This window comes from Hipposideros armiger, unplaced genomic scaffold (assembly GCF_001890085.2).
Source record: "Hipposideros armiger isolate ML-2016 unplaced genomic scaffold, ASM189008v1 scaffold_385, whole genome shotgun sequence".
In the NCBI taxonomy this organism is placed as follows: domain Eukaryota; kingdom Metazoa; phylum Chordata; class Mammalia; order Chiroptera; family Hipposideridae; genus Hipposideros; species Hipposideros armiger.
This window is the reverse complement of record NW_017731735.1, coordinates 435347-460621: the sequence shown is the minus strand read 5'-3', so window position 1 is coordinate 460621 and position 25275 is coordinate 435347. Positions and strand designations below refer to the sequence as shown.

At 57.8% G+C, this 25275-nt stretch overlaps 2 protein-coding genes and 1 long non-coding RNA gene across 21 annotated transcripts; 2 read left to right on the top strand and 1 right to left on the bottom strand.

Annotated features, from left to right (window-relative positions):
- CARMIL3 (capping protein regulator and myosin 1 linker 3) lies at positions 1-16984 on the top strand. 13 transcript variants are annotated; one of them, XM_019663148.1, is made up of 40 exons: positions 1-192; positions 1742-1836; positions 2151-2201; positions 2302-2361; positions 2448-2563; positions 2776-2873; positions 3114-3184; positions 3286-3359; positions 3620-3695; positions 3777-3865; positions 4314-4408; positions 4634-4720; positions 4931-5040; positions 5168-5245; positions 5801-5877; positions 5957-6061; positions 6156-6225; positions 6703-6784; positions 6911-7007; positions 7156-7210; positions 7290-7462; positions 7702-7770; positions 7996-8089; positions 8176-8274; positions 8687-8815; positions 8995-9108; positions 9537-9712; positions 10474-10561; positions 10699-10836; positions 11126-11189; positions 11306-11514; positions 11891-11991; positions 12640-12955; positions 13339-13467; positions 14120-14186; positions 14285-14374; positions 15870-15988; positions 16071-16251; positions 16408-16518; positions 16645-16984. In XM_019663148.1, exons 1-40 carry the CDS (start codon positions 153-155, stop codon positions 16668-16670), a joined length of 4119 nt encoding a protein of 1372 aa, XP_019518693.1. In that variant the 5' UTR covers positions 1-152; the 3' UTR covers positions 16671-16984. The 13 variants fall into 13 exon arrangements, with proteins under 13 accessions (XP_019518693.1, XP_019518685.1, XP_019518692.1 ...); XM_019663145.1 differs by having other exon boundaries at positions 2-192; positions 3060-3184; positions 11888-11991; positions 16642-16974; XM_019663146.1 differs by having other exon boundaries at positions 3-192; positions 3060-3184; positions 11888-11991.
- LOC109393683 (uncharacterized) lies at positions 1815-19559 on the bottom strand. Of its 3 annotated transcripts, none has more exons than XR_002126312.1 (3): positions 19352-19559; positions 2271-2450; positions 1815-1907 (listed from the first exon to the last, which is right to left on the bottom strand). It is a non-coding gene; the product is annotated as an uncharacterized LOC109393683 (long non-coding RNA). The 3 variants fall into 3 exon arrangements; XR_002126313.1 differs by having other exon boundaries at positions 19391-19558; XR_002126311.1 differs by lacking the exon at positions 19352-19559 and adding an exon at positions 4812-4903.
- CPNE6 (copine 6) lies at positions 18671-25275 on the top strand. 5 transcript variants are annotated; one of them, XM_019663154.1, is made up of 18 exons: positions 18689-18952; positions 19164-19229; positions 20269-20440; positions 20804-20983; positions 21308-21382; positions 21553-21627; positions 21760-21843; positions 21935-22024; positions 22370-22474; positions 22701-22787; positions 23028-23087; positions 23351-23484; positions 23568-23622; positions 23717-23768; positions 24061-24212; positions 24348-24584; positions 24782-24956; positions 25077-25275. In XM_019663154.1, exons 3-17 carry the CDS (start codon positions 20273-20275, stop codon positions 24917-24919), a joined length of 1692 nt encoding a protein of 563 aa, XP_019518699.1. In that variant the 5' UTR covers positions 18689-18952; positions 19164-19229; positions 20269-20272; the 3' UTR covers positions 24920-24956; positions 25077-25275. The 5 variants fall into 5 exon arrangements, with proteins under 5 accessions (XP_019518700.1, XP_019518702.1, XP_019518701.1 ...); XM_019663155.1 differs by lacking the exon at positions 19164-19229 and having other exon boundaries at positions 18671-18952; positions 24079-24212; XM_019663153.1 differs by lacking the exon at positions 19164-19229 and having other exon boundaries at positions 18691-18952.

Here is a 25275-nt window from a genome sequence, read left to right as displayed (position 1 = left end):
AGCGCTCGCGCAGCCGCCCCTGACAGGAGCGGGCTCCGCGGCTACTGCAGCGCTCAGCGCCCGGGCCCTGCCGGAGCCGGGTCTAGCATGTGCCGCGGCTTCCTGGCGGCGGCGGCGGCTCCTCTGCAGCGGCGGCAGCAGCAGCGGCCGCCATGGCCAAGCCCAGCGCAGAGCTCACCCGCGAGCTGCAAGGTACGAGGCTGCGGTGGTCTCCGGGACGCCCCGTCTGGGAGCATCCCTGACCCAGTGCGTTCCTCCCCGCGGCACACCCCAGCGCAGGTGCCTCCCGCCCCCGCCCCCATGCGTCCCGGCTGCAAGGCAGCCCCTGCACCCCAGCTCGGAGCAGCTCTGTCCCCGGAGCATCCTCCGCTGCCCTCCTTGCCTCACCCTGTCAGGACCTTCCTGTCCCGGAGCCGCCCGTCCCGATCTTCAGTGACAGGTGCAGTCCCCTTGCGCTCCAGGGGCTGACTCTCAGTGAACCTGACCCACCCCTTAGCGAGGCGTCCAGTTTCCCCTACGGAGAGTCCGGGTTTCCCCACCGGGCGGAGCCAGGCCCGCCCCGCCGCACGATGGGAGCTGCCCCTGGTCCTGACCGCCTCTTGGCTCCACACCCTCCCTGCTCCCGGCCCCGCCCCGGAACTGGCCCTGGAGAGCCCCCCTATCTGCCCTGCAGCGCCCAGACCAGTGGAGCAAAGAAGGGAGTCAGGGAAGAAGGCCTGGATTCGAGCTAAATGCAAGAGCAGGGTCTCTGCAGCTCGCCTCCTACAACGCGCGTCCCAGCCTGCCCCCTTCTCAGTACCCCAACCCACACCTCAAGGCCTATCCTGTTTGCATGGTCTTCAGAATTGGCCCCAACCAAGGCCCAAGCCTCCAGCACGGCCACAACCCTGACCCCCAGAGGCTGGAGCACAGGCTAGCCCACACAGAGACCATGACGCTCAAGGATACTGAGGCATGCTGCACCGTGGCGATTTCCCACCCCTACACACACACACACACACACACACACACGCACGCACACACACACACACGCACAATCATGAGATGTGTGTACACACATCTTTATAGCACTGCACCCCCACACCTCTCTCTCTCTCTCTCTCTCTCTCTCTCTCTCTCTCTTTCTCTGTCTCTCTCGTATCTGGATGGCTCTGCCAGCAGATGGGTACAGGCTCATTTAAACACTAACTTCTTCCCACCCCCCACCCACACCAGAACCTTCTGGCTCTGTGCCCCTTTCACAACTGCAGGCACAGAATACTCATTCACACTTACCCATCCCCACCAAAGCCATACACGGGCTCCCTGGCATCTTCAGAAGGCATGCACACATGTATAGTAAAAGGCAGACATGCATACCCAGACCACTAGAATATAGTCAAAGGGACACCCCCACACCCTTACATGCTGACTCACTGTGTATGGGTCCACGGCTGCCGGAGTGAATGGGTTGGAAAAATCCTTCACACCCTCAGAAGTGTAAGACACACCCTCCCACAGACAGTGTCACTCACTGACTGTCCCTTGTCTCAGGAACATCAGGAGCCAGAGTTTTCTCCACACATACACACCCCGCCCCCAATAGGAAGAGAAAAGTCACCCAAGAAAGAAAGGTCTGTGTCCCTGTCCTTTGTCTCTCTGTTTCTCTCTCCTCCCATCTGACCCTGCCCCTGGAGAGCCTGGGAGAGATTGGGGTGCCCAGGGTAAGGAGAACTCTGAGCAGGCCCCTACCCACCTGCAGACAGCATCCGGAGGTGCCTGAGCCAAGGGGCTGTGCTCCAGCAACATCGTGTGAAGTTGGAGACGAAGCCAAAGAAATTTGAAGACCGAGTACTGGTAAGGGCGCTGGGCTTGGGACCAAGCGGAGGTATCAAGGGCAGTTAGTTAGACTGCTGAGGGCAGAGAGCCTAGAGGGCAGAAGAGACAGAAGTGGGGGAAAGCCGAGGAGACACAACCTGGGAGAGGGGCAGGCCGGACTGAGTGGATGCCCAGGAAACGAGGGGTGAGACCTGAGAGAGGCGGAGAGGACCCCAGAGCAGAGGGCCACTGCTGGCCAGGGTTACACAGGCTGAGGGAGCAAAAGGAGAGCAGGGGGATGAAGGGCCAGAAAGTTGCCATTTGCTGCTGACTTTCTTTTCCTCTCTCTGAAGGCCTTGACCTCCTGGCGCCTCCACCTGTTCCCCCTTAAAGTCCCAGCCAAGGTGAGTTAGGCTCAGGAGCAGGAGAGTATCTAGCATGCTCTCTCCCAAGCCTGGCAGCCAAAGTCTTACCATGAGCTGAGGAGCGTCCCCATTCCCCCAGGTGGAGAGCTCCTTCAATGTCCTGGAGATCCGGGCCTTTAACACGCTCAGTCAGAACCAGGTGAGCACCGAAGGCTGGGGCCCCACTATTGGGCCAGTAAGAGGATGGAGTCAGTATCTGAGGTCCTGCTGCTCCCTCTCTCCCAGATCCTAGTGGAAACAGAGCGTGGCATGGTGAGCATGCGGCTGCCATCAGCTGAGAGTGTGGACCAGGTGACACGACATGTGAGCTCTGCCCTCTCCAAGGTCTGCCCTGGCCCTGGGTGAGTGGCAAAAGAGGAATCTCTCAAGGGGTTGGAAAAGAAGAAGATTTACGCATCCCTCCCTCCTTCCCCGGGACCTGAGCTCCTGGGACTGAGAAGAGCGCTCATGTCCCCACTCCTGTTTTTTCCTGGGGATCCAGAAGCTATAACAGGGGGAAGAACTGAGAGCCTCTTTTCACCCCCTCTCTGGGATGGATGTGTTCATCTTCCAGGAGTCTAATCCGGCGTGGAAATGCAGACACCCCAGAAGGGCCCCGAGACACGTCCCCCAACTCTGAGACTTCCACGTCTACCACTCACAGTGTCTGCGGTGAGCAGGGGCAGACTTGAGGAAAGTGGGACCTACACCTCCCTGCCCCTTGTCCAGAGAGCTTTGTATATGGGGTTTCACCTGCCCTGAGGGCTCCACAGCTCCCGGACCTCAGAGGTTCATGGTGCAGCAAGAACCCAGGACACTGGCACATAAAATGACCTTGACCTTTCCTTGACCCCCAAGGCTGTTCCCCACCCCCTTGCCCCTCTTGGCACCAGCCCATCTCCTGCCCCACAGGTGGCTTCTCCGAGACCTACGCTGCCTTGTGTGACTACAATGGGCTGCACTGCCGTGAGGAGGTGCAATGGGTGCGTTGGGCAGGAACCCAGTAGGCGGGCAGGTGGGACTCGGAGGGAGAGGGTAGAGGAGGAGAAGGAGGGCAGGTGTGAGCCAGTTCCACCTCTCCAAGGATGTGGACACCATCTATCATGCTGAGGATAACCGGGAGTTCAATCTTTTGGATTTCAGCCACTTGGAGAGCCGGTAAGCTGATGGGGTAGACTCAACACCACCACCACAGCCACTACCACCACCCCGGAATTCCAGCCTCAGCCCAACCCTGGCCCTTCTAGGCTCTCCCTTCTGGTCCCACCCACAGCCCCAGCTCTATCTCCCTAACCCCACCCTCCATTGCCTTCTATCCACCCAGGCTGTCCCCAGCCCAACCATTCTATCCCTAGTCTCCTCTTTCCTGCCCCAGCTACCTGCTCACCACTTTCCTGCTCACTTCGATCTCCCCACAGAGACTTGGCTCTAATGGTGGCAGCTCTAGCCTATAACCAGTGGTTCACCAAACTCTACTGCAAGGACCTGCGGCTGGTAGGGACTACGAGGGGTGGGGGAAGGGGAAGAAGCAGTGCCCTGACTGGTTCCTGATCGCAACACCCCCTCTGTCCTCAGGGTTCTGAAGTGCTAGAACAGGTGCTACATACCCTGAGCAAGTCAGGGAGCCTTGAAGAGCTGGTACTGGACAACGCCGGACTTAAGACGTGAGGCCAGCCTCCTCCTTGGGCAGTGGTGCCCCCTTGATGTAGTCTTAGGGCCCCAGAATCTCAGAGCATGACACAGGCCTCTGAGCTATCTCATCTAGCTCCTCACTTTACAGAAGAGGAGACTGAGGCCCAAAGAGGGCAGAAAGCAAGTCAGTGGTCAAGCTGGGACTCAGAGCTAAGCCTCCCGACCCCCAGCTCCACGACCCCTCTTCCATCAACTACCGAGCAGGGTGGGCTGCTTTAGTCTCGAGGACCCGAAGCTGGGCTTTGCCTCAGCACGACTCCCCAGGTACTCCAGAGCGGTGACAAGTTCTGTGGCAGGCCCCCAGCTGCTCCCCACCATTAGGGGCCTCTGACCTTTGCCGCCCCAGCCAGATAGGCAAGTGGAGGAGGAGGGGAAGCCCAGGGGCTGGGACAAATAAATCCTTCCTCCCCTTGCCTGAAGGGACTTTGTCCAGAAGCTGGCCGGGGTGTTTGGGGAGAACGGGAGCTGTGTGCTGCATGCCCTCACTCTGTCCCACAACCCCATCGAAGACAAGGGTGAGCCCCAGCCCAGAATCCTACCCCCACCACCATGCAGACCCCCTGTCCTAGCCCAGAGCCCAACCTGGGTCTGAATCAGGGCTCTCAAACCTGAGTCTCTGCCCCAACACCGGTATCCTTGACCCCAGGCCTGTCCCCCACTGGAGCCCCTACTCTGACTCTGCACCTCCTGCTTCCACCGCCCAGCCACTCACTGGGCCCATTTCTCTCCCCATTCCCCAGGTTTCCTCAGTCTGAGCCAGCAGCTCCTCTGCTTCCCCACTGGCCTCACCAAACTGTGCCTGGCCAAGACTGCCATTTCCCCTCGAGGTATCTGCAGCAATACCCCTGACCTTTGACCTCTGACTTTCCCCAGCCCTGCCTGGGCTGTTGAGCCCCAGAGGCTTACCCACACACTTACACAGCATCCCAGGGGTCAAGGAAAGGAAAGGCGCCACGTTTTGGGAGCGGGGAAGCGTTGTATACCAGGGGGGGAGGTGGGGTTGGAGACCAACCCAGCCCAGTGCCCTCTGTGCTCAGGGCTCCAGGCACTGGGCCAGACTTTCGGGGCCAACCCAGCCTTTGCCAGCTCCCTTCGATACCTGGACCTGAGCAAGAACCCTGGGCTGCTCGCCACAGACGAGTCCAATGTGAGTCCACAGGATGTAGCCTCAAGCCCCTACAGAGGCGCATTCAGGCTTCAGAGCCTGGGGTCTCTGCCTTGTAGCCTGGGGGTAGCGGAGCTCTATCGCCCCTTCCCCTGTCCTTCCTTCCCAGGCCCTCTACAGTTTCCTGGCCCAGCCCAACGCTCTCGTGCACCTGGACCTGGCCGGGACTGACTGTGCCATTGACTTGGTGAGGGGTTGGCAATGGGGGACCAACATGGGGTGCTTTGGGGAGGCCAGGGAGGGTCTCTGCCTCACCCTCCTCCTTGAGTATGGAGGTGAGCAGAGGTGGCAGGATGGCTCCAGTTTCGGCTGAATTATAAAGCTATGCCCATAGCTGACACCTGTGTGGCACTTTATCTCTGTCACCACCCAACGTTGTGCTGGCTATGCCTACAAGCCAGCCCTCTCACTTCGTTCCCCAGCCAGAGGCCCTGATATAGGACTGAGTCCATCAGGAGGAAAAGACGCTTTCCTTAACTTGAATTAGGCACCTTATGAGCCTGTGGTGATCCTGGCTTTATACGTCCACTGTGAGCCTCTCCACTACCCCTGGGGGCCAGGCAGGGAGTAGACCCTCTTTCCACAGAGGAGAAACTGAGGCATTAAGAGGCAAAGTGGGCGTCCACAGTGGGGCTCACACAGACTGACTGCAGAAGTGAAGAGCTAGGATCTTAATGGGGGGGGGAGGAGTCCTCTCCCATCCCCCCAACGCCTGTGAGACCCACCATGTCTCTCCTCACAGCTTCTGGGTGCCCTGCTCCATGGCTGCTGTTCCCACCTAACCTACCTCAACCTGGCGCGCAACAGCTGCTCCCACAGGTGGGAGCACCGGGGTGCAGGAAAGGTGGGGGCAAGTGGTGGGTTTCCCCTCCCTCGCTGAACCCAGAGGTCTCTGCAGGAAGGGCCGGGAGGCCCCACCAGCCTTCAAGCAGTTCTTCAGCAGCGCCTACACACTCAGCCACGTCAACCTGTCAGCCACAAAGCTGCCCCTGGAGGCCCTCAGGTCGGGTGGGTGCAGGGTTGGGGGAGTGTCCAAGGGGGAACCATAAGAGAAGGGGTAAGGGGTAAAAGTGGGCCTGCTGACCTTCCTCCCACAGGGCTCTGCTCCAAGGCCTCTCCCTCAACAGTCATCTCAGTGATGTGCACCTGGACCTCAGCAGCTGTGAGGTGAGCCCTCAGGCCTCTACCCCGGCTGCCTGTCCCCCACCCGTTTCCCCACTGTTCATTTCCCTGACCCAAGTCAAACCCTGGCAACACCTTGCCTCTGTACGACTCCTCTGAGACGCCCCCAACCTGACCATACCTCCACTTTCCCCTCTCAGTTTGTGGTCTGCGACCCTGTTTCAGAGGCCGTTAGTCTCCAGTATCTCCCCGCTCGAAGCTTCGAGTTGGGAGATATCAGGCTTTCCCACCAGAGGGCAGGACAGAGCTGAATCCAGAGCAGTGGCCTGGAGCCTTTTCTGACTCAAGGAAGGGGAAAGAGCCCTAGGGAAGGATCTGGTGTGGAAAAAGGGCCGCCTGATTTTACACCCCAGACCTGGTATAACCTTGAGTGCTGGCGTGACTACTCTGGTCTCAGCATTAAAGGTGCCCTACCCTCACCCCTACCCTGCCTCGCTGCCCTACCCCACCTTGTCCCTACAGCTCCGCTCAGCAGGAGCCCAGGCTTTGCAGGAGCAGCTGGGGGCTGTCACCTGTGTGGGCAGCCTGGATCTGTCTGACAATGGTAAGTGGGGGTGCTTTTCTTCTTGGGGACTAGGTGGGGACGGGGCCTATAGTGTGGGGAGAAACCTTAAGGAGACTCCTGTGAGCCTCAGGCCTCAAGGCCAGGTCTCTCCCATCTACTGGCCAGGGTTCGACTCGGACCTCCTGACACTGGTGCCGGCACTTGGCAAGAATAAGTCCCTCAAGCACCTGTTTCTGGGCAAGAACTTCAATGTCAAGGCCAAGTGAGGCCCCCTCCCCATACCACAGACCCTCATTCCATCATCCACCTATTCTTTTGGCTCACTGTATTACCTCTGGCCCACTCCCTGCTCCTCCAATAGCATGACCTCAGCCCCCTCCCCTCCTACTCTGAGCCCTGACTCCCCGCAGGACCATGGAGGAGATCCTCCACAAGCTGGTGCAGCTGATCCAGGAAGAGGATTGTGTGAGTGACTGGGCCTGGGAGGGGACCTGCAGTGGCAGGAGCTGCGGGGACTGGGCCCAACTCCCACTTGCCCACACAGTCCTTGCAGTCACTATCAGTGGCGGACTCCCGGCTGAAGCTACGCACCAGCATCCTCATCAATGCCCTTGGCAGCAACACCTGCCTGGCTAAGGTGGATCTGAGCGGCAATGGCATGGAGGACATAGGAGCCAAGATGCTGTCTAAGGCCCTGCAGATAAACTCCTCCCTCAGGTGAGCCTCCACTTGGACCCTCTGACCTGGAGCCCTCACCCCCTCCCCATACACACATGTCCTCCCTGCTTGCCTCACTCTGTACCCTAGCTCCCAGGAGACCCTCAGTCCCAGAACCATCTCTGAGTCAGCCTCATTACCCAGGAAGGGAAGGAGAGCTCCAGACGGGGGGGCTGTGCCCTGCCCCCTAACAGGGACCCAGAGGGAGGGTTAACAAGCTATGCTCACCCCCTTCCCAGAACTATCCTATGGGATCGGAACAATACATCTGCCCTGGGCTTTCTGGACATTGCGAGGGCCCTGGAGAGGTGAGTGGACCAAGGCCCTGCCCTGACCTAAGCCCCCAGCTTCCTTGTGCCTGCACCAGGCCTGAACGACTCCAGCCCCACACCAGCCTGCTTGACCTGTTTGCACAGAAATGTTAGAAAGGGCCATGGACAAAAGAAGTAGTCAACCAGGGGTGGGTTTTGGGGAGCAGGGGCCTCTCTTCCTCAACCTCTTCCCCCACCCAGCTGTGCTACTATGTCCCACAGCAACCACACGCTGCGCTTCATGTCCTTCCCCGTGAGTGACATTTCCCAAGCCTACCGCAGCGCCCCGGAGCGTACTGAGGACGTCTGGCAGAAGGTGGCGGCCTAAGCAGGGTGAACAGCAAAGGGCAGGGGCCAGCTCACATCCCCAGGCCCTGACCCCACCCACCCCATCATCTCTAGATCCAGTGGTGCTTGGTGAGGAACAACCACTCCCAGACGTGTCCCCAGGAACAGGCCTTCAGGCTGCAGCAGGGCCTGGTGACCAGCAGCGCCGAGCAAGTAAACGTTTCCCTCTGGGACACACGGGGCATGCATGGGGCATGTTGACACAGGTGTGATGTGACAGAGTGTACAGGTGCAGGGATGGGTCATGAAAGAGGCATCTTGTGGTACCCGTAACTGGACTCAGCGTGTGGGAGAGCAAAAAGGCAGGACATTCAGAATAGGGGCCCCAACCATGAGAGAACACATAGGCAAGCAGCGGGGCCCCCCCAGACAAGGGGTGCACAGGACTGCAGGAGCCCCACTGGGCATTCAAGAAGGGATTCCCTAGAAGAAGTGAGAACAAGTCCTCCAGTGACATCACCACCATCCCATCAATGCCGGCACCAATAGCACTGCCCAAGGAGACCCAGAAATGGGGAAGATGGGAGCTGGGATCCCCCCTGACACTCCTGCGGTTGTGCTCCAGATGCTACAGCGGCTGTGCGGACGAGTACAGGAGGAGGTTCGGGCCCTGAGGCTGTGCCCCCTAGAGCCCGTGCAGGATGAGCTGCTCTACGCTCGGGACCTCATCAAGGATGCCAAGAACTCCCGGGCGGTGAGCCCTTCACAGCCCCACCCTTTCCTGACAGTCCAGAACCCAGGAAGGCCAGCTGTGCTAACCCAGGCGTGTCCACGCCCTGCCCTATGCATCTGCCCTCCTAGCACAGGGCACCCAGGGACCCAGTAAGGCCTGGCTCTGGCTTTCTGATCAGAACTCCTTCCTTCCTTCCACAGCTGTTTCCCAGCCTCTATGAGCTGGGCCATGTGCTAGCCAACGACGGGCCTGTGCGGCAGAGGCTGGAGTCAGTAGCCAGCGAGGTGTCCAAGGCTGTGGATAAGGAGCTGCAGGTAAGTCCTGAGGAGGGAACCCAGTATTGATTCAACCCCTAAACTAAGGGCTGAGGTCAGCACAGAGAGAATAATGGAGGCAAGAAGGAAATGCAGAGTTGAGACCACCCACATTCCCACTATGCCAAGACATGGCTAGAAAACTGGGCTTGGATTTTTTCTGCTAGCTTCAACCTTGGCCCCTGCACGCTGACCTCTCCCCACTGGACTCTGATCCTTGGTCAGACTCTCCCTGTCCATATGGTAAGGTGAAAGCCTGAGTGTCCAAGCCTCTGCTGCTAACTAGCCCTGTGACTACCCTAATGACTTTGGCGGGCCCCTCAGTCTCACCATGAAGGGCTGGAAGAGACAGGCTAGAGTCTCCTGGGTTTGGTGCCAGCCCTGACCCTGTTACCCTTGGGGCTTTGGCCTCCCTTCTCCCATACTAGGTGATCCTGGAGTCCATGGTCAGCCTAACACAGGAGTTATGCCCTGTGGCCATGCGTGTGGCCGAGGGACACAACAAGATGCTGAGCAATGTGGCTGAGCGCGTCACTGTGCCCCGGAACTTCATCCGCGGGGCGCTGCTGGAGCAGGCGGGGCAAGACATTCAGAACAAGCTAGAGTGAGAGCCTGGACGGGGCTGGGAAAGGGATGGATTTGACCCAGAACACTTAGGGACTTGGGGCCCAGCTCTCAGCAATGAATAATGAATGCACAATCTCCATTACAGGGGATAAATCTTTAACTAACTGCAACCTTGCTATTTAGGGTTGGACTGGTCTTTGCCCTAGAAATCTAAGTGCTGAGCCAGGGTTTAGGAGCCAGGTTTAGGAGCCGGGCACATAGTGTGCACACACACTTAGCCACATACACCTGGAGTCATCTCCTAGAAACAAAGCACAGCCTCCTTGGAGGCATGGTCAAAGAAAATCGATGTGATATGGAGTGTGTGGACAACACTCTCTCCACCCCCCCACCCAGTTTGCAACCCCAGAGCTCTTTCATTCTGGGTCTAGGTGCCGCCACTCACCAAAGCAAAGAAAAATTACAAGAACTGATTTCTGATCTTACAGTTCACCCGACACAGCTTTTTTCCGCTGGAGCTCCGGGGGCCCATCCCAGAGCCCCCATGCTCCTCCTTCTTCGGTCCTCTTTGCCCACCCTCCCAAGTCCACAAACACCTAAGCTAGAGGGTTCCATGGGTGGGACTGGCTATGCCTCTATGGACACACTAGTAGTGGACCTAAGCTGCCTCCTACAGCATCTTAGGGCCTCCTTGGACAGCCAGGCTAGCTGGCCCTCGCCCCTCAGGCACCGCGGAAGGGCAAGGCTGAGGCTCAGGGCTGGGGAGAGGTGGCTGAGCAGCCCCACCTGTGCCCACAGTGAAGTGAAGCTCTCCGTCGTCACCTACTTGACTAACTCCATAGTGGACGAGATCCTGCAGGAGCTATACCACTCCCACAAGAGCCTGGTAAGGCTTCTGAATCATAGCCAGGCTCTGGCATGCCTTGCACCTCAGCTCTTCCTGTCGCCCTCAGCCCCCTCCCCTCAAGGCCCTGGAAGGTGGGCAGCTTCCCTGGGATCCTTTTCACGCCTGTCCTTCCCTAGGCCCGGCACCTGGCCCAGCTAAGGACACTATCAGACCCACCAGGGGTGCCAAGCCAGGGGCAGGATCTGTCCTCCCGGGGCCGAGGACGTAACCATGACCATGAGGAGACCACAGATGATGAACTTGGGACCAACATCGTAAGTACCCTCACCCATAATCCCCTCCCTAACCTAGGTCCTGCCCCTGAACCTGCAAAACAGTGTCTGCCTTCCACTTCTCTGAACTCCACTGTCCTCTCACTGAACCTGATCTCACCCCCCAGCCCTAACCCGCCCATCCTCTTCCCTTGTCCCAATGCCCCAGCCACCTGAGGACAGGGAGACAGGAGGGACTGTAAAGAGAAGGCTTAATGAGGAATGGTGGCTCCAGGTGAGACTCCTTGGACTTGCAACAACCTGTCCCCACTATTCATCTCCATTTCTGCAGGACACCATGGCCATCAAAAAGCAGAAACGCTGCCGCAAGATCCGGCCGGTGTCCGCCTTCATTAGTGAGTCCCCGGCTTCCATTCTAACGGCCCTGTTTCCCTTTCTTTTTTCTCTGTCTTGCTGGCCTGTTTTCGTCCTGTCCCTTCTGCTAGTCCTTCTAACGCTGCTGTTCCCACAGGTGGGAGCCCTCAGGACATGGAAAGCCAGCTGGGGAGCCTGGGGATCCCCCCTGGCTGGTTCTCAGGACTCACGAACAGCCAGCCCACAACTGGTGGCTCCTGGGAAGGTCTATCTGAGCTTCCCACTCATGGCTATAAACTAAGACATCAAACACAAGGCAGGCCCAGGCCCCCCAGGACCACCCCTCCAGGACCTGGTCGGTGCAGCGTAAGTCCCTAAGGCCTTGAAGGAGGACCGACTTCACTTAGCAATGCCAGAACCAGGGGTTGTACCTTGAGGACCCAAATGTCAGAGGCATTGGCCTCAGGGGACCTGGCAGGGGCCTAGGCCGGCCATCAAAAGGGGAGGGACTATCCAGTTCAGATGGGAGCTAGACCTTGTCACAGATAGGAGATCTGCCTGCTAGACAGTGGTGAGGAGTAGAGCCAAGAACCAAGCTTAGGAAATGCCCAGGCAGATTGAAGTCTAAATTGCCATGGGGCCAAGAAAGGCCAGTCCAAGTCCAAAGGGGAAATCCCTGAATGGATAGGAGAGGGGCTCCCTGACCCAGATGAGATATCCTATAAGACTTTCCTCCTAGCAGGTGCCAGTACCTGGGACGCGTCAAGAGAATGGGATGGCCACCCGTCTGGATGAGGGGCTGGAGGACTTCTTCAGTCGAAGGGTCATGGATGAAAGTTCCAGGTGTGGCGCCTAAACACACTCCTATTTTCAGCAGGCCCTGAGGCCCCATGAGGGGTCCTGTGTCTGCCCAGCTCCCATGGAGGCCTCTCCAATGACAGTGCCCAAAGCCAGTCTCTCTGGGACATTTCCCCCACATTCTTGTCCTTCCCCACCCAGCCCTTATCTCCCATGCTTTCTTAATCTCCTCAGGACAGCTATCTAAAAAGGATGGGGCCACCACAGTGGGATGGTGGGGACGGGGGCAGGAGACAGGTGACAGCAGGCCCTGGGTTGGGATGACAGTTAAGATAAGAGGCCTGGAGGGCATGTTGTCAGAGAGGTCACTGCCCTGCACACAAGGAGCTGGGTCACTTGTAGATGCTGAGAGAAGGAGAGGGTGGGAGGGGTGCCTGAGAGGAAAGAGTTGGTCTGCTGGAGAATTATGACAGGGGAGATAAGGACACCATCTCCCCTGAGCGCTGAACGGAAAGGGTTACAGGATGGCAGGAGAGACTAAAATGAAAGAGGAAAGTGGGAGGTTTATGAGACCCAAGACTAAACTAACACCAGGACCACCCCGGGCCCTGAGCAACCTCTGCATCTGGCATTTACATCTCCCCATGGCTTTGTCACTAACTCACCCCACTAACTCACCCTGACCCTGCCCAGTTACCCCCGGACTCTGCGGACCCTGCGGCCAGGCCTCTCAGAGCCGCCGCTGCCTCCACTCCAGAAGAAGAGGCGCAGAGGCTTGTTTCACTTTCGCCGGCCCCGGAGCTTCAAGGGGGACAAGGGGCCAGGGTCCCCCACCACTGGGCTCCTCCTCCCTCCGCCCCCTCCCCCACCCCCAACTCAGGAGAGCCCCCCCAGCCCAGACCCCCCCAGCCACGGCAACAACTCTTCCCCCTGCTGGAGCCCAGAGGAGGAGAGTGGCCTCCTTCCTGGATTTGGGGGGGGCCGGGGGCCTTCCTTCCGCAGGAAGATGGTAAGTGAGGCAGGGGGTGCTGTGTCCTCCCTGTTTGCTGTCCCACACATAGCCCACCTGCCCATTCCACCCCAGGCAGTTAATGGGAGAATGCTAGGACTCGGGGGCTCTGGGGAACTTTGGTCATCCCAACTCCCTGCTCCTTGAGAGTAAGCTAGGCCTGGTGACCCAGAGCATGCTGGGAGTGCTGCATGCATAGGAGAGCAGTAGAAGGACTTCTCAGAGGGTCCAGGCAGGACTCCCCCACACACATCACACACACACACACACCCGCCCCCTGCAGCTGGGGACTCAGAGGGGCAGGGGCCCTTTCCCACTCCCGTGCTGCCTGTAGAGTCCCTTCTCCCTCAGGAACCTCTTGTAAACCCAAGACCTTGTTCCAGGGCACCGAGGGGTCAGAGCCAGGGGATGAGGGCCAGGACCCTGGGACGGCACAGCAGCCAAGGGTCCATGGTGTTGCCCTTCCTGGGTTGGGAAGAACCAAGGGTTGGAGCTTCGATGGGAAACAAGAGGTGAGGGGAGCCCAAGGTGATGAATTGAGGGTCCTGTGGGTTTTGTCTACCACCCTCCCCTTCCCACACCCCGTCCTTGGTGAGTCAGTGGAGAGAGCTATGCTTTGGCATTAGAAGGTGTTAGCTGCAGCTCTGCCTATGCTAGACACTTGCCATGGAATCCTGGATAGGTCACTTAACCTCCTAGAGCCTCTACTTTCTTATAAAATGAGCAGCCATAAAGATACTTAACCTCCACAGCTATTTCCAAAACTTTGGTGACTTGATTACCACCTTTAGGACTGATTTTTACCTTCTCCACATACCATCTGTGTTATCTGTGTTATCATTTACATAATGTTTTAATTTAAATCAACTCAATTTTTTTCTAACTTAGCCTGGACCTGTGCATTATCATCTTTAAAACTACAGTCATGTTTTCTTCTAGCACACATTAAAATAAACACGTCACTATTAAAGTAACTATTTTCATTCATGTAAGCCGTTTCTTATGCCCCTAGGGTGGTATGGGTATAATTTAAAAAAAAACAAAAAAAACGATACAAGGGTCTAGAGACTAATGACATAAGATGCTAGAGCAGAAGCCCCTTGCTAACGGTAGCCCCCACCTGGAGGGAAGTCTTCTGATGACCTGACTCAGCTGTCCTTTCAGGGCACAGGCCCAGACCTAGAGGGCAGCGTCCAGGCCTGGCAGAAACGGCGCTCTTCAGATGATGCAGGTGAGAATGGTCACCCTCCCTTCCTTCCTTTGACCCCTCTCTCTGGAGCCTCTCCTAATTTGCCTTTCCCCGTTTGCCATCCCCTCCCTCCACGCCAGGGCCTGGAGCCTGGAAGCCCCCACCGCCACCCCAAAGCACCAAGCCGAGCTTCAGCGCCATGCGCCGTGCAGAGGCCACATGGCACATAGGTACGGAAAGCCTCTTCTGGGGCAGCAGCACTGAAGGTCCAGGGTGTGTCTAAAGAAACCATGGTCCCTGCATCAGGGAATTTACGACTGAAGTGGGGCAGTGAGATGTGAAAATGTGTAAGGATATTTACAAAGCTACATTCAAAAGAGACAACCCAATCCAAAGAAAGGTCTTACAGAACAAGAGTAGCTTTGCCAGGATTGGCAGACAAGAACAACACTTTCTGGGTGACTGCAGGGGAATTCTCTAGGGCAGGGGCCACCTCTGGCCACGTCAGAGGAGTGGCACCCTCTATAGAGAAGGCCTCTTTCTGCACCTCATCTGGGAAGAGACGGGGCAAGTACTAGCCATGCCAGGCCCACCTCAAACATTCCAGGCTCCTCCAAAAATAGCTCACCAAGCCATCCTCAGCTCACACAGAAAGGTGCCACAAGGAAGAGGCAAGAGTCCTGCCTCAGAGGTCAGAACCCTTGGTTAGTCCAGGCTTAGCCACCACCAGCAGTGTTGTCCTCCTACCAGTCATTTACCTTCTGGCTTTGCAACTCTGAAGGAATAGAGGGGAGAGAGGGTCATGGGATGACACTTTCCTTCTGCTGGGTTCAGAGTACCTTTCATTTAGGAACTTAGGGAGCCTCTAAGAAAAAGCTGGCCAGCTCCATGTCAATTTAAGTTCCCACAGGCTTGGAATATGACCCTCCAACAATACTGACATGTAGACATAGACACTCCATCACCCTCCTCCTCTTCCACCCCAAGGCTAGGGCACAAGGGCGTAGTGCAGAGCCATGCTGGCCCTTGGCTTGGCAATGCCTGTGTTCCCCCTCATCCGCCAAGGCTGAGCCAGCACTGGGGACATCTTTGCTGGCTATCCTATCCCCCACACAAACCAGTGCCCAAAGCTAGGCTCCATCCTTCATTTAGGAGACCACAAGAGTCTCCTAATGCACCCACTGCCATCACCCTTCAGATCTCTGTCACTCATGCCTCACAGATATACACACAGACAACACCTTCCAGGTGGCATATCCTCAGGCTCAGGTTGCATAAAGCCACAGAGGTGGGGGAGAGGGGCTAATGAGGGTGCCAGGGTACCTCTCCTTGAGGCTCTCACCATCTAAATCACACTGGCGGACAAAGTCCTGGGAGTGCCAGGCTGCAGCCTTGGCAGGGCCCTGGGGCACTGCAGCTCTGGATGGGCAGCCATGCCTGTGGACCCAGACAACCCAGGCTCTGGCTCTGCCCCAGCAGGCCCTGCTGTTCAAGAGACAGCCAGGTCCGAGCTCCCCACCCCACCCCTCCAAAGGTGACAGGCTCAGGGTGGTCCTGAAGACCCAAGGCTAAGGACACGTGAGAGCAGAAGGAGATATCTAAGGCAGAAGCATAGGCGCAAATGGGCTCGGAGGGGGACGTCCTGGCCTCCAGGGCTTCATAGGGACAGGGAGGGCTATGCAAGAATGCCTTTCCTGCAGTGTCTCCTCTCTTCCCATCCCCCAGCTGAGGAGAGTGCCCCCAGCCACAGCTGTCAGAGCCCCAGCCCAGCCTCCCAAGATGGGGAAGAGGAAAAGGAGGGGGCCATATTCCCTGAGAGGACTGTTCCTGCTAGGAATGCCAAGGTGAGGGCTGGCAAGGTGGGTGGGGAAGGCACTTTGATGAGGCAAAAGGACTAACTGACCTAGCATCTTCCTCTTCTGTCAGCTGCAGGACCCCCCTTTAGCTCCACGGCCCCCCAAGCCGGTGGCTGTGCCCAGGGGCCACCGCCCCACCCAGGAGCCAGGGGGCAAGGAGGAGACTGAGGCTGGGGGTGCAGCCCCAGGAATGAACAAACCCCGGCTGAGGCTGGGCTCACAGCAGGACCAAGAGGAGCCTGAGGTCCAAGGTCTGCCACCTGGCTAGAGCGGGGCTCAGGATGCCTCTGGGACCCTGCTGCCCACACCGGGTCCCCACCCCAGGCACGAAATGAGTCACAGCCTGGATGAGCACCTAGCCTGTGAGCCCCACTCATGTGCCAGGCCTGCCTTGACTGTCATTTCAGGGCCCCTGGATCCAGGCCGCCGAACTGCCCCCCTGAAGCCCAAGAGAACACGGCGGGCACAGTCCTGTGACAAGCTGGAGCCTGATAGAAGACGGCCGCCTGACCCCACAGGTGCCGGCGGGGTGGTTAGGAGTGCAGTCCCCCTTCCCACCCATCTGTCCAACATGGCGAGCCCCACGCTGGGTGGCTGGCTCCCTCTGCCCAGGAAACAGGGCTTCCTGGATTTGTCCCCAGCAGGAGCCAGTGAGCCAGGAACAGACTGACAGCCACCGCAGTACACTCTCCAGCCCTCCTCTCAACATGTGCCTCACAAGGACTGACCCCCACCCACCCCCGCACCTCAGGCCGCTCTGCCAGCCCATTCCCCAGGGGCAGGATGGCAGGATGAGGCATGGGGGACAGGAGGTGGGGGACAGAAAGGGAGGGAGCAACCTGGAGAGAGGGAGGCTCTCGATGCCTCGCTCCCTCAGCAGAGAGCTTCGGAGTGGTGGTCACTCCCTCACAGGAGGGCTGATCTATCCCTCTGTCCCCAGGGGCTCTCTCCCCACTTGTATAGAATAAAAAGGAAAAAAAACCACTGCCTGCCTGGAGTTCCTGCTGTCTTCCCCGTTCACTGCCCCCACCCCTCACCATCTGTTCCCCTTCAGTGCTTGGCCTCAGTGGGGAAAACTGAGGAACACCTTACGGGGATGGGGCTGGGCTCTGAGTGGACCAGAAAACTGATGGATAGGCAGGAGGGGACTGAGAAGTCCCCAAGGCAGGATGGGTGTCACGTGCAGGATCTGGGCTGAGCTGGCTGGAGAAGGAACAAAAATGACAGAAACCAACACCAGTGTGTGTCCAGTTTTGGGGGGTGCGGTGGGATTAGGAGACCCCAGTGTACCAGGAGGAGATTGGGGAGCAGTATGCTGTGTGTGTGTGTGTGTGTGTGTGTGTGTGTGTGTGTTTATACACAGCAGGCTCACTAATGGTGGGATTCAATGGTGGTGTGGCATCCTGGGAGCACCATCCATAGAAATCTCAACAGCAGAGTAGCCTGAAGGTGAACAGAAGTGTCTATGGTGTGAGAAGAGCAACGATTAAATTAATTGTTTCCCATTGGTGTGCTACCAAATACTAGCTCGGAATTCAAGACTCCCACTCAAGAGCCTCCTCCTTTGTGAAGCCCTCCCTGATGCCTTCCCCCAACTCGTCCAAATTGAACCCTCCCTCTTTGTGACCCACTGCATCCTGAACAGGTCCATACCTTTGCACCTGTCACACTTAATTGCACTTGTGTATTGACTCATCTCCCTGTCTGTGGGCTGGTCTGTTCTATATACACGTGCCTCTCCCAGGGACAGGAGCTGTGTCTTAATCACCTATGTAGTTCCAGCCCCTGGCACGGTGCCTGGCACCCAGGAGATGCTTAGTAAACGGCTGCTACCTTAATATATGAGCAGCTGAGGGGATGCAGGGTGCAGGTATTCTGGTGACCCCTATTGTGTATGCATCCCACATCACCATGTACCCAAATGTCTCCACGTGTTGCATACAGCTCGTAGACAATTGCTCACTTCCCCTCGTCTCACTAGGGAATGACACATCTTGTTTCTTCAAGATCTGTGCATGACATGGCCCCTCCTACAAAGACATGGCAATATGGGTTTAATCTCAGGGCAGGGGGTAAATTGTGGGCACTAGGAATGCCTCGGGAATCAGTCTTTCTCTACATCTCCCCACTGGGCAGCCCTGTCTTCAGGGGGCTGTGTGACCAGGATGTGAGACTGCGCCCTTACACAATATTGTGTCCATTTCCTTGTGTCTCCCTGTTAAAAGGTGGCTAGGACACTGGAGCTCATTCTCAGAGCTATGAGATTCAAGCGTGGTATGTGATGGTTTTCAAGGAGCACGTGAAGATCTCCATTCTGTTGTATTTGGGTTAGTGTGAGTGTGTGTGTGTGTGTGTGTGTGTGTGTGTGTGACAAGTATAGCCCAGTGTTCTTTTATATGTGACTGCAAATATCCTTAACAAGTATGATGTGGAGAGTGTTGTGAGACTGGTTGTGTTTCCCTGTGTGTATCTGTAGGGCTGTAACTGCCGTGGTGTCACAGTGAGTTTATGTGCTGGCGCCTGTGCGTGTCAAGATAGGTGTGAGCCTGGGAGTCGTGGGTGCGTGTCTCCATCATTTTCTGGTGTGAATGTGTGTGTGGCGCGCACCGCCACAATGCGTGTATCTCTGTGATGCTGGGTGTGGGTGTGGGTGTGGCATGAAGGGGAAGATGTGTGTCACTGTGTCTGTGGGGGTCCTGCCTCTGAGCCACCCGGAGCCCACCCTCCTCCCCCGGTTCTGTGACTCTCTCCCAGGCAGTGGCCTTGCCCCTCCTCTCTTCTCCCTCCCAACCGGTCTGTGCCCGGGGAGCTGGTGCTGCCGCCCCCCCTCCCCATCCAGGCCCCATAAATAGCAGCAGAGCCAGAGCCGGAGCTGGCACCAGCGGCTGGAGCAGCGAGGGAGTCGGGGCCGGGGCCAGAGCCGGAGAGAGGAGCCCCCTGACTAGAGCCCAGGTGAGCCTCCCCTTCCTCCCTAGCCCAGCCCTGCCCAGCCCAGCCCGGCCCAGTCTCCATAACATCATCTCCCCCAGCCCCCAGAAAGGTCTCTACTCCTGCCTGATCCCCTAACCACCACATGCCCCTGCCCATCTCAGGGGACCTGCGGGAACTGAGTGACTCATGGCCAAAAGGCAGAGACCCCCCCCAACCCAAATCCTCCTCACAGATCCAGAAAGGCATCCGCTGTGGGGAGAGGGTACTCAGCCAGAGAAGGGTCCCATTTCTGAGGAAGGTACGTACAGGAACTGTCACACCCTCCTGGAGACAGACACATGATTAGGGGACACACACACAGGGTGGGGGCATTCAGACACACCAATGCACACTCATGGGGAGAAGATCAGACAGCCTCACCCTGAGACGTGGACAGATATAGATAGATGATGGACTGACCGGCCATGAGCTCGGGCCAGCGTACCCCTGCCTGCTGCTGCCCGAGGCTTGGTACCACTGCTGGGGGAGGGTGGCGTGCGTGCATCTCACAGGCAGTATGGAGGGGGCCGCGGCTCCCCAAAAATCTCGTCGCTAAGAGACAGTGCCAGTGCTGCCAAGAAGTGTGAGAAGAGGAGAGGTGGGGAGGGAAGCGAGAGTTGTCATAGTGGGAACCCCTGCCAAGAACCTGGAGGAGCATTCAGCAGAGATAGGGCCCTGCCTCTAACTCCCCAAGCCCACCGCCTCTCCCTTCCCATCAGCCAGCCAGAAGGTGAGTGGGGCAGGTAGATAGGAACAGCCCACAGAGCACCTTCCACCTGCCTCCTCCTGCCCAGCGCAAACTCCATTCCGGAGGCCCACCCTCTTCAGACTTCCTGGGGCCCTGCCACCCTCTTCCCCACAGCCGTTGCCCCAGTTCAGCTCCCTCGTGCCAAGACTGAGTGCAGCACTGGCTCAAACATCAGTTAGGAAATAGCAGAAGGTGCTGAGGCATCAGAAAGCGTAGATCAATCGATGGCCTAGGAACCAAGACTGCCAGGAACACCCCCACCCCCAGCCCTCCAGCCCTGTCCAGCCCCATCCATGCGTACTAGGCCAGCAGGGATGACAAAAGCATAGGGCTGTGAAGGAGTGAGAGGCTCAGATCCTCTGCCCTCCCCTGTTGAGAGCTCTGGGGGAAGCCGAGCCAAGGGAGGCAAGGAAAACAGTTGGTCCATGAGGTCCCAGGGCCTCAGGAAGCAGGGCAGGGGGAAGCGAGGCCCAGTCTCCCAGAAGACAGGCCTCCTTCCCTGGCAGGTGTTCCCTTTCCAGCGTTCAGGCCATCTGCTCTGTCCCCACAGTAACATGTCGGACCCTGAGATGGCATGGGTGCCTGAGCCCCCAGCCATGACACTGGGGGCCTCACGGGTGGAACTGCGGGTGTCCTGCCATGGACTCTTGGACCGAGACACCCTCACCAAGCCCCATCCCTGTGTGCTGCTCAAGCTCCACTCTGATGAGCAGTGGGTGGAGGTGAGAGCTCAGGTCTTTCCTTCACTAACCTCCTGGCCTGGGAAGGAGGGAAGGTGGGTGGGGACATCGAAAGCCTCACAGGGGAATGTGGGGACCCTGAGGGGCCTCTTCCAGGCTGTGCGGGTAACCTTGGTGATGGGTGTGCCATAATTACAAACACAACCCGTTTTACAGCTTCTAAAGCCCAGAGTTCCAGAGGTTTCTGAGATGGCCCCAGAGGCAGAGGGCTGATAGTCTAGTGGGCTGCGACACCCTGAGCTCCCTGGGGGTATGCAAACCCAAGGAAAACTGGCATGATGGGTGATCCAGAGCTGGGAAAACAACCTGGGTTCTCAGAGGGCCCTCATCCTTCCTGCTGCACAGGTAGAGCGCACGGAGGTGCTGCGCTCCTGCTCCAACCCCGTCTTTTCCCGGGTGCTGGCCCTTGAGTACTTTTTTGAGGAGAAGCAGCCCCTGCAGTTCCATGTGTTTGACGCTGAGGACGGAGCCACCAGCCCCAGCAATGACACCTTCCTCGGCTCTATAGAGTGCACCTTGGGCCAGGTCTGCATTCCCACCCTATCCCACTCCCATCAGCTTCTGCCTCTGAGATCCAAAATAACAGAGAGCATGCTCTCTGGCAAGTTCAACCTGGGCTTGGACCCCATCTCCTCTATTCACTGGTTGTGCAGCCTTGGCAAGACAGTTAACCTCTCTGGTCTTAGTTTCCTCATCTAAATAATAGGGGGTCACAGTGCCTAACTTAAAGCTGCTGTGGAAATTAAGTCCAACCTTAGTCTAAGTGGCACTTATTACCCCTGTCCCTTTTACCCTGGCCAAGGCAGGTGGGGGTATCACAGCTGGGTCTCCCTTTACCTCCATCCCCAGATTGTGTCACAAACCAAGGTCACTAAGCCGTTGTTGCTGAAGAACGGGAAGGCTGCGGGCAAGTCCACCATCACGGTAGGCAAGGTCATCTGTACTCACTTTTAAGCAGGGCATTCAGTGCCTCTGCATGGAAATCCATGGTGACATCATGCCCAGGATGGACCCCCACCTAAGGGAAAGGGCATAGGGTGGTCCTTGTGGTGGTAGGGGGAGGGGCAGTGCTGCCACTTGTGTTGCCCTTGCAGATCATGGCCGAGGAGGTATCTGGCACCAACGACTATGTGCAACTCACCTTCAGAGCCCACAAGTTGGACAACAAGGTTGGAACCCCAAAGTCCAGGTCCCCCACTCAAGACAAATCCCAGAGTCTTAGCCCTGTTCCTTTCTCAGTGTTAGCCGCCTCACCCTGCAGACCTCACCAGGCTCATGCTCCCTTTCCCCTAAACCCCCAGGATCTGTTCAGCAAGTCTGACCCTTTCATGGAGATCTATAAGACCAACGAGGACCAGAGTGACCAGCTGGTCTGGAGGACCGAGGTTGGTGCCTAGGGCTATGGGGAAGGAGGGAGGAAGAGCAAAATAGAGAAGCCTAGATAGGAGGTGACCATCTCTCTGGTGCCTCTCCAAGGTGGTGAAGAACAACCTGAACCCCTGCTGGGAGCCATTCCGCCTGTCCCTGCACTCCCTCTGCAGCTGTGACATCCACCGGCCTCTCAAGGTGAAGCCCCACCAAGCAAGGGCCGCCTGCTCGAGCACCTGGCCTCTGTCTGAGACCTTCCCCCTGAGTGTGGCAACCCCTTTCCTCTCCCCCATGAGAAAAGATCTCACTGTGGGGCAAAGAACTGGTCACAGCTCAGTGTTTCTACACATGTGCCTTTCATCAGAAGCCAAAGTCCTTGCCAGATTGAGCCAAAGAATGAACTTCAGCAGGTGGCCTCTCTGGGCAGGTTGAAGTCATCCATTTGGGCCTAGAGATTTAATCCCCCTACCTCCCTGAGTCCCTTCCCTGCCCCCCAGGAACCACTGCAAAGCATCCCTGACCCTAACCCCGCCTCCTTCTCAGTTCCTGGTGTATGACTACGACTCGAGTGGGAAGCATGACTTCATTGGCGAGTTCACCAGCACCTTCCAGGAGATGCAGGAAGGAACGGCAAACCCTGGACAGGAGGTGCCACAAAGCCCTCACCCCACCCCCTAGAACCCCCTCCCAAGATCCTTGGGAGACCCCTGAGGGTGATGCTGAAGAGGCCACCCTACGTGATAGGAGATGAAGACAGTGGAAAGTCCCTAGGCTCAGCTTAAGGACTGAGCCATGGGGGTCTTGCTCTGGGAGGAGGTTGAGGGGTCACCTTATAGAATTGTGACCCTGGGTTTTTGGGATATGTGGGGTCTAGATGCAGTGGGACTGCATCAACCCCAAGTACAGGGACAAGAAGAAGAACTACAGGAGCTCGGGGACCGTCGTACTGGCCCAGTGCACGGTAAATTCCAGTGCCAGCCTCAAGCCCTGCCCCAGCCCCAAGCCGTACTGCAGCCTCGCATTCAGCTCTGCCCTTGTTTCAAAGACCAGTTTCTCTGCTCTGGAAACTGAGAACCCTTGCCCTATCCCACTTCCAGCTTCAACCTCAAAAATTCTGGTCCCTCCACTTCCCCCACAGCACCCCACCTAGCTCCCTCTTTGAAGGACCATCCCTCCACCTTACCTCCTTTGCTCCCACCAGGTGGAGAAGGTACACACCTTCCTGGATTACATCATGGGCGGCTGCCAGATCAGCTTCACGGTAAAGGCCCAGGGAATGGGGACACAGGCAAGATGGAGGGACTAAGCCCTTAGTGAACATAAGGAACCTGGAATCCCCTCTGCTCAGCTTAAGCTTCTAATGAGCCTAGCATGGTCACCTTGTACCCCTCTTCCCACCCCATGATGAGGTTACCAGTGGGCTTGCCCAGTTTCACCTTAGTCCTCCCTGCAGACCCTAACTCTGGCCTAGCCTCTCTGTTGGCTCTCATGGATGCAGCATGTCCCTTTCCTCACCTCCACCAGGTGGCCATCGACTTCACTGCCTCCAATGGGGACCCAATGAGTAGCCAGTCCCTACACTGCCTCAGCTCCCGCCAGCCCAACCACTACCTGCAGGCCTTGCGTGCCGTGGGAGGCATCTGCCAAGACTATGACAGGTAGGAAGGTGTGGGGGGCAGGGGTGGGGAGACAGGCAGGGAGGCCTTGCCTGATGGGGCTCACTGCTTTGTCTTCTCCCCAGTGATAAGCGGTTCCCAGCCTTTGGCTTTGGGGCTCGAATTCCTCCCAACTTCGAGGTAGGCTGGGTGCAAGGGGAAAGAAAGGAGGAGATGGTGGGAGAGTCAGACAGGAAGGAAGGATTCCCTTGCTGCTCTCACCTTACCTTCACAGGTATCTCATGACTTTGCTATCAACTTTGACCCAGAAAATCCTGAGTGTGAAGGTAAGAGAGGAGATTCCCACCAGCCCAAATTGCCCCCATAGTTTGCTGCACACTCCTGTATACCCCATGCCAGGGCACAGACTCCACTCCCATGGGCCCAGCTCCCTGCCCCTTACCCATCCAGAACCTGTCTGCATTGGTAAGACTTCCACCCCCTGGCCCAGCAGCATCTACCCACCAACTACCCCAATCTGGACCACCCACCTCTCCTACTTACTGAGGAAGGGGTGAGAGGAGGGCACCTCCTTGCTTTAAGGGGTGTCAGGAAGAGCTCCCTGCTAATCTCTGCCAGCCTCACCTCTGCCCACAGAGATCTCAGGGGTCATCACCTCCTACCGCCGTTGCCTGCCCCAGATCCAGCTCTATGGCCCCACCAACGTGGCCCCCATCATCAACCGTGTGGCCGGGCCAGCCCAGCGGGAGCAGAGCACTGGCCAAGCCACGGTGAGGAGAGGAAGGAGGCAACCAGGCTCTGTCCAGGTGGCCTCGGATAGGGCCAGGGCCAGGACGGGGGCTTGGGGCAGATGACAATGCCTTTGCACACGGAACCTGTCCTTCCTCCCCTCCGTCTGCCCTCAGAAGTACTCGGTGCTGCTGGTGCTCACAGATGGCGTAGTGAGCGACATGGCCGAGACCCGCACCGCCATCGTGCGCGCCTCCCATCTGCCAATGTCCATCATCATAGTGGGCGTGGGCAATGCTGACTTCTCTGACATGCGCCTGCTGGACGGCGATGACGGTCCCCTGCGCTGCCCCCGAGGGGTGCCCGCGGCCCGCGACATCGTCCAATTCGTGCCCTTCCGGGACTTCAAGGATGTGAGTGACCGATGCCCTCTCCCAGCAGAAGGACTCCTCAGCTCCTCATACCCCTAAATTTCACCTGCTCTTTTACCCAGTTGATGTCCTTCCTGATAAGGACGCTAGAGCCCAGCTGACCACTGGGAAGCTTCGCCCCTCACCTGACCCGGTTCCCATGCTCCCGCCCCTCACCACATTTCCTCCCCCACCCGCAGGCCGCACCCTCTGCGCTCGCTAAGTGCGTCCTGGCCGAGGTGCCGCGGCAGGTGGTGGAGTACTACGCCAGCCAGGGCATCAGCCCCGGGGTGCCCAGGCCCTGCACACCGGCCACCACCCCCAGTCCTAGCCCTTGACTGCCTCCCAGCAGATCGACACTCCCTCAGCCTTTCAGTGAGTCCTGAGAGCCCAAAGGGGTGGACACTAGGGGGTGCAAAGCGGGGCTTGGTGGAGCCCATCTTGGCCAGGTGTGGTGTAGAGGAGGGTGCTGATGACTGTCCCACCCTCTCCCAGGTGCCTGTCCTGACCCTTGTGACTCCAGTGACCAGTGCCTCTCCCTCTTGGACCAGCTATGCTCCCTGGGTCCTGGAAGTGAATGGCGAGCCCTGCCCCATCTCTCCAGGTCCCATACCCCTCAGCCTTATGGCCCCTCAGTGACTATCTTCAGTGATCCTGACTTTCTCGCCGTTAATAAAGGAAACTACTCCTAGCA

Excerpts from the sequence above, each read along its gene's own strand:
- CPNE6 (XM_019663154.1), top strand. The coding sequence starts at position 20,273 with ATGTCGGACCCTGAGATGGCATGGGTGCCTGAGCCCCCAGCCATGACA. Across the intron at positions 20,984-21,307 it reads TAGAGTGCACCTTGGGCCAG|ATTGTGTCACAAACCAAGGT; the intron begins GTCTGCATTCCC and ends CTCCATCCCCAG. Across the intron at positions 22,475-22,700 it reads CGGCAAACCCTGGACAGGAG|ATGCAGTGGGACTGCATCAA; the intron begins GTGCCACAAAGC and ends TGTGGGGTCTAG.
- CARMIL3 (XM_019663138.1), top strand. The coding sequence starts at position 153 with ATGGCCAAGCCCAGCGCAGAGCTCACCCGCGAGCTGCAAG. Across the intron at positions 9,713-10,473 it reads GACATTCAGAACAAGCTAGA|TGAAGTGAAGCTCTCCGTCG; the intron begins GTGAGAGCCTGG and ends CTGTGCCCACAG. Across the intron at positions 13,468-14,119 it reads GCTTCGATGGGAAACAAGAG|GGCACAGGCCCAGACCTAGA; the intron begins GTGAGGGGAGCC and ends CTGTCCTTTCAG.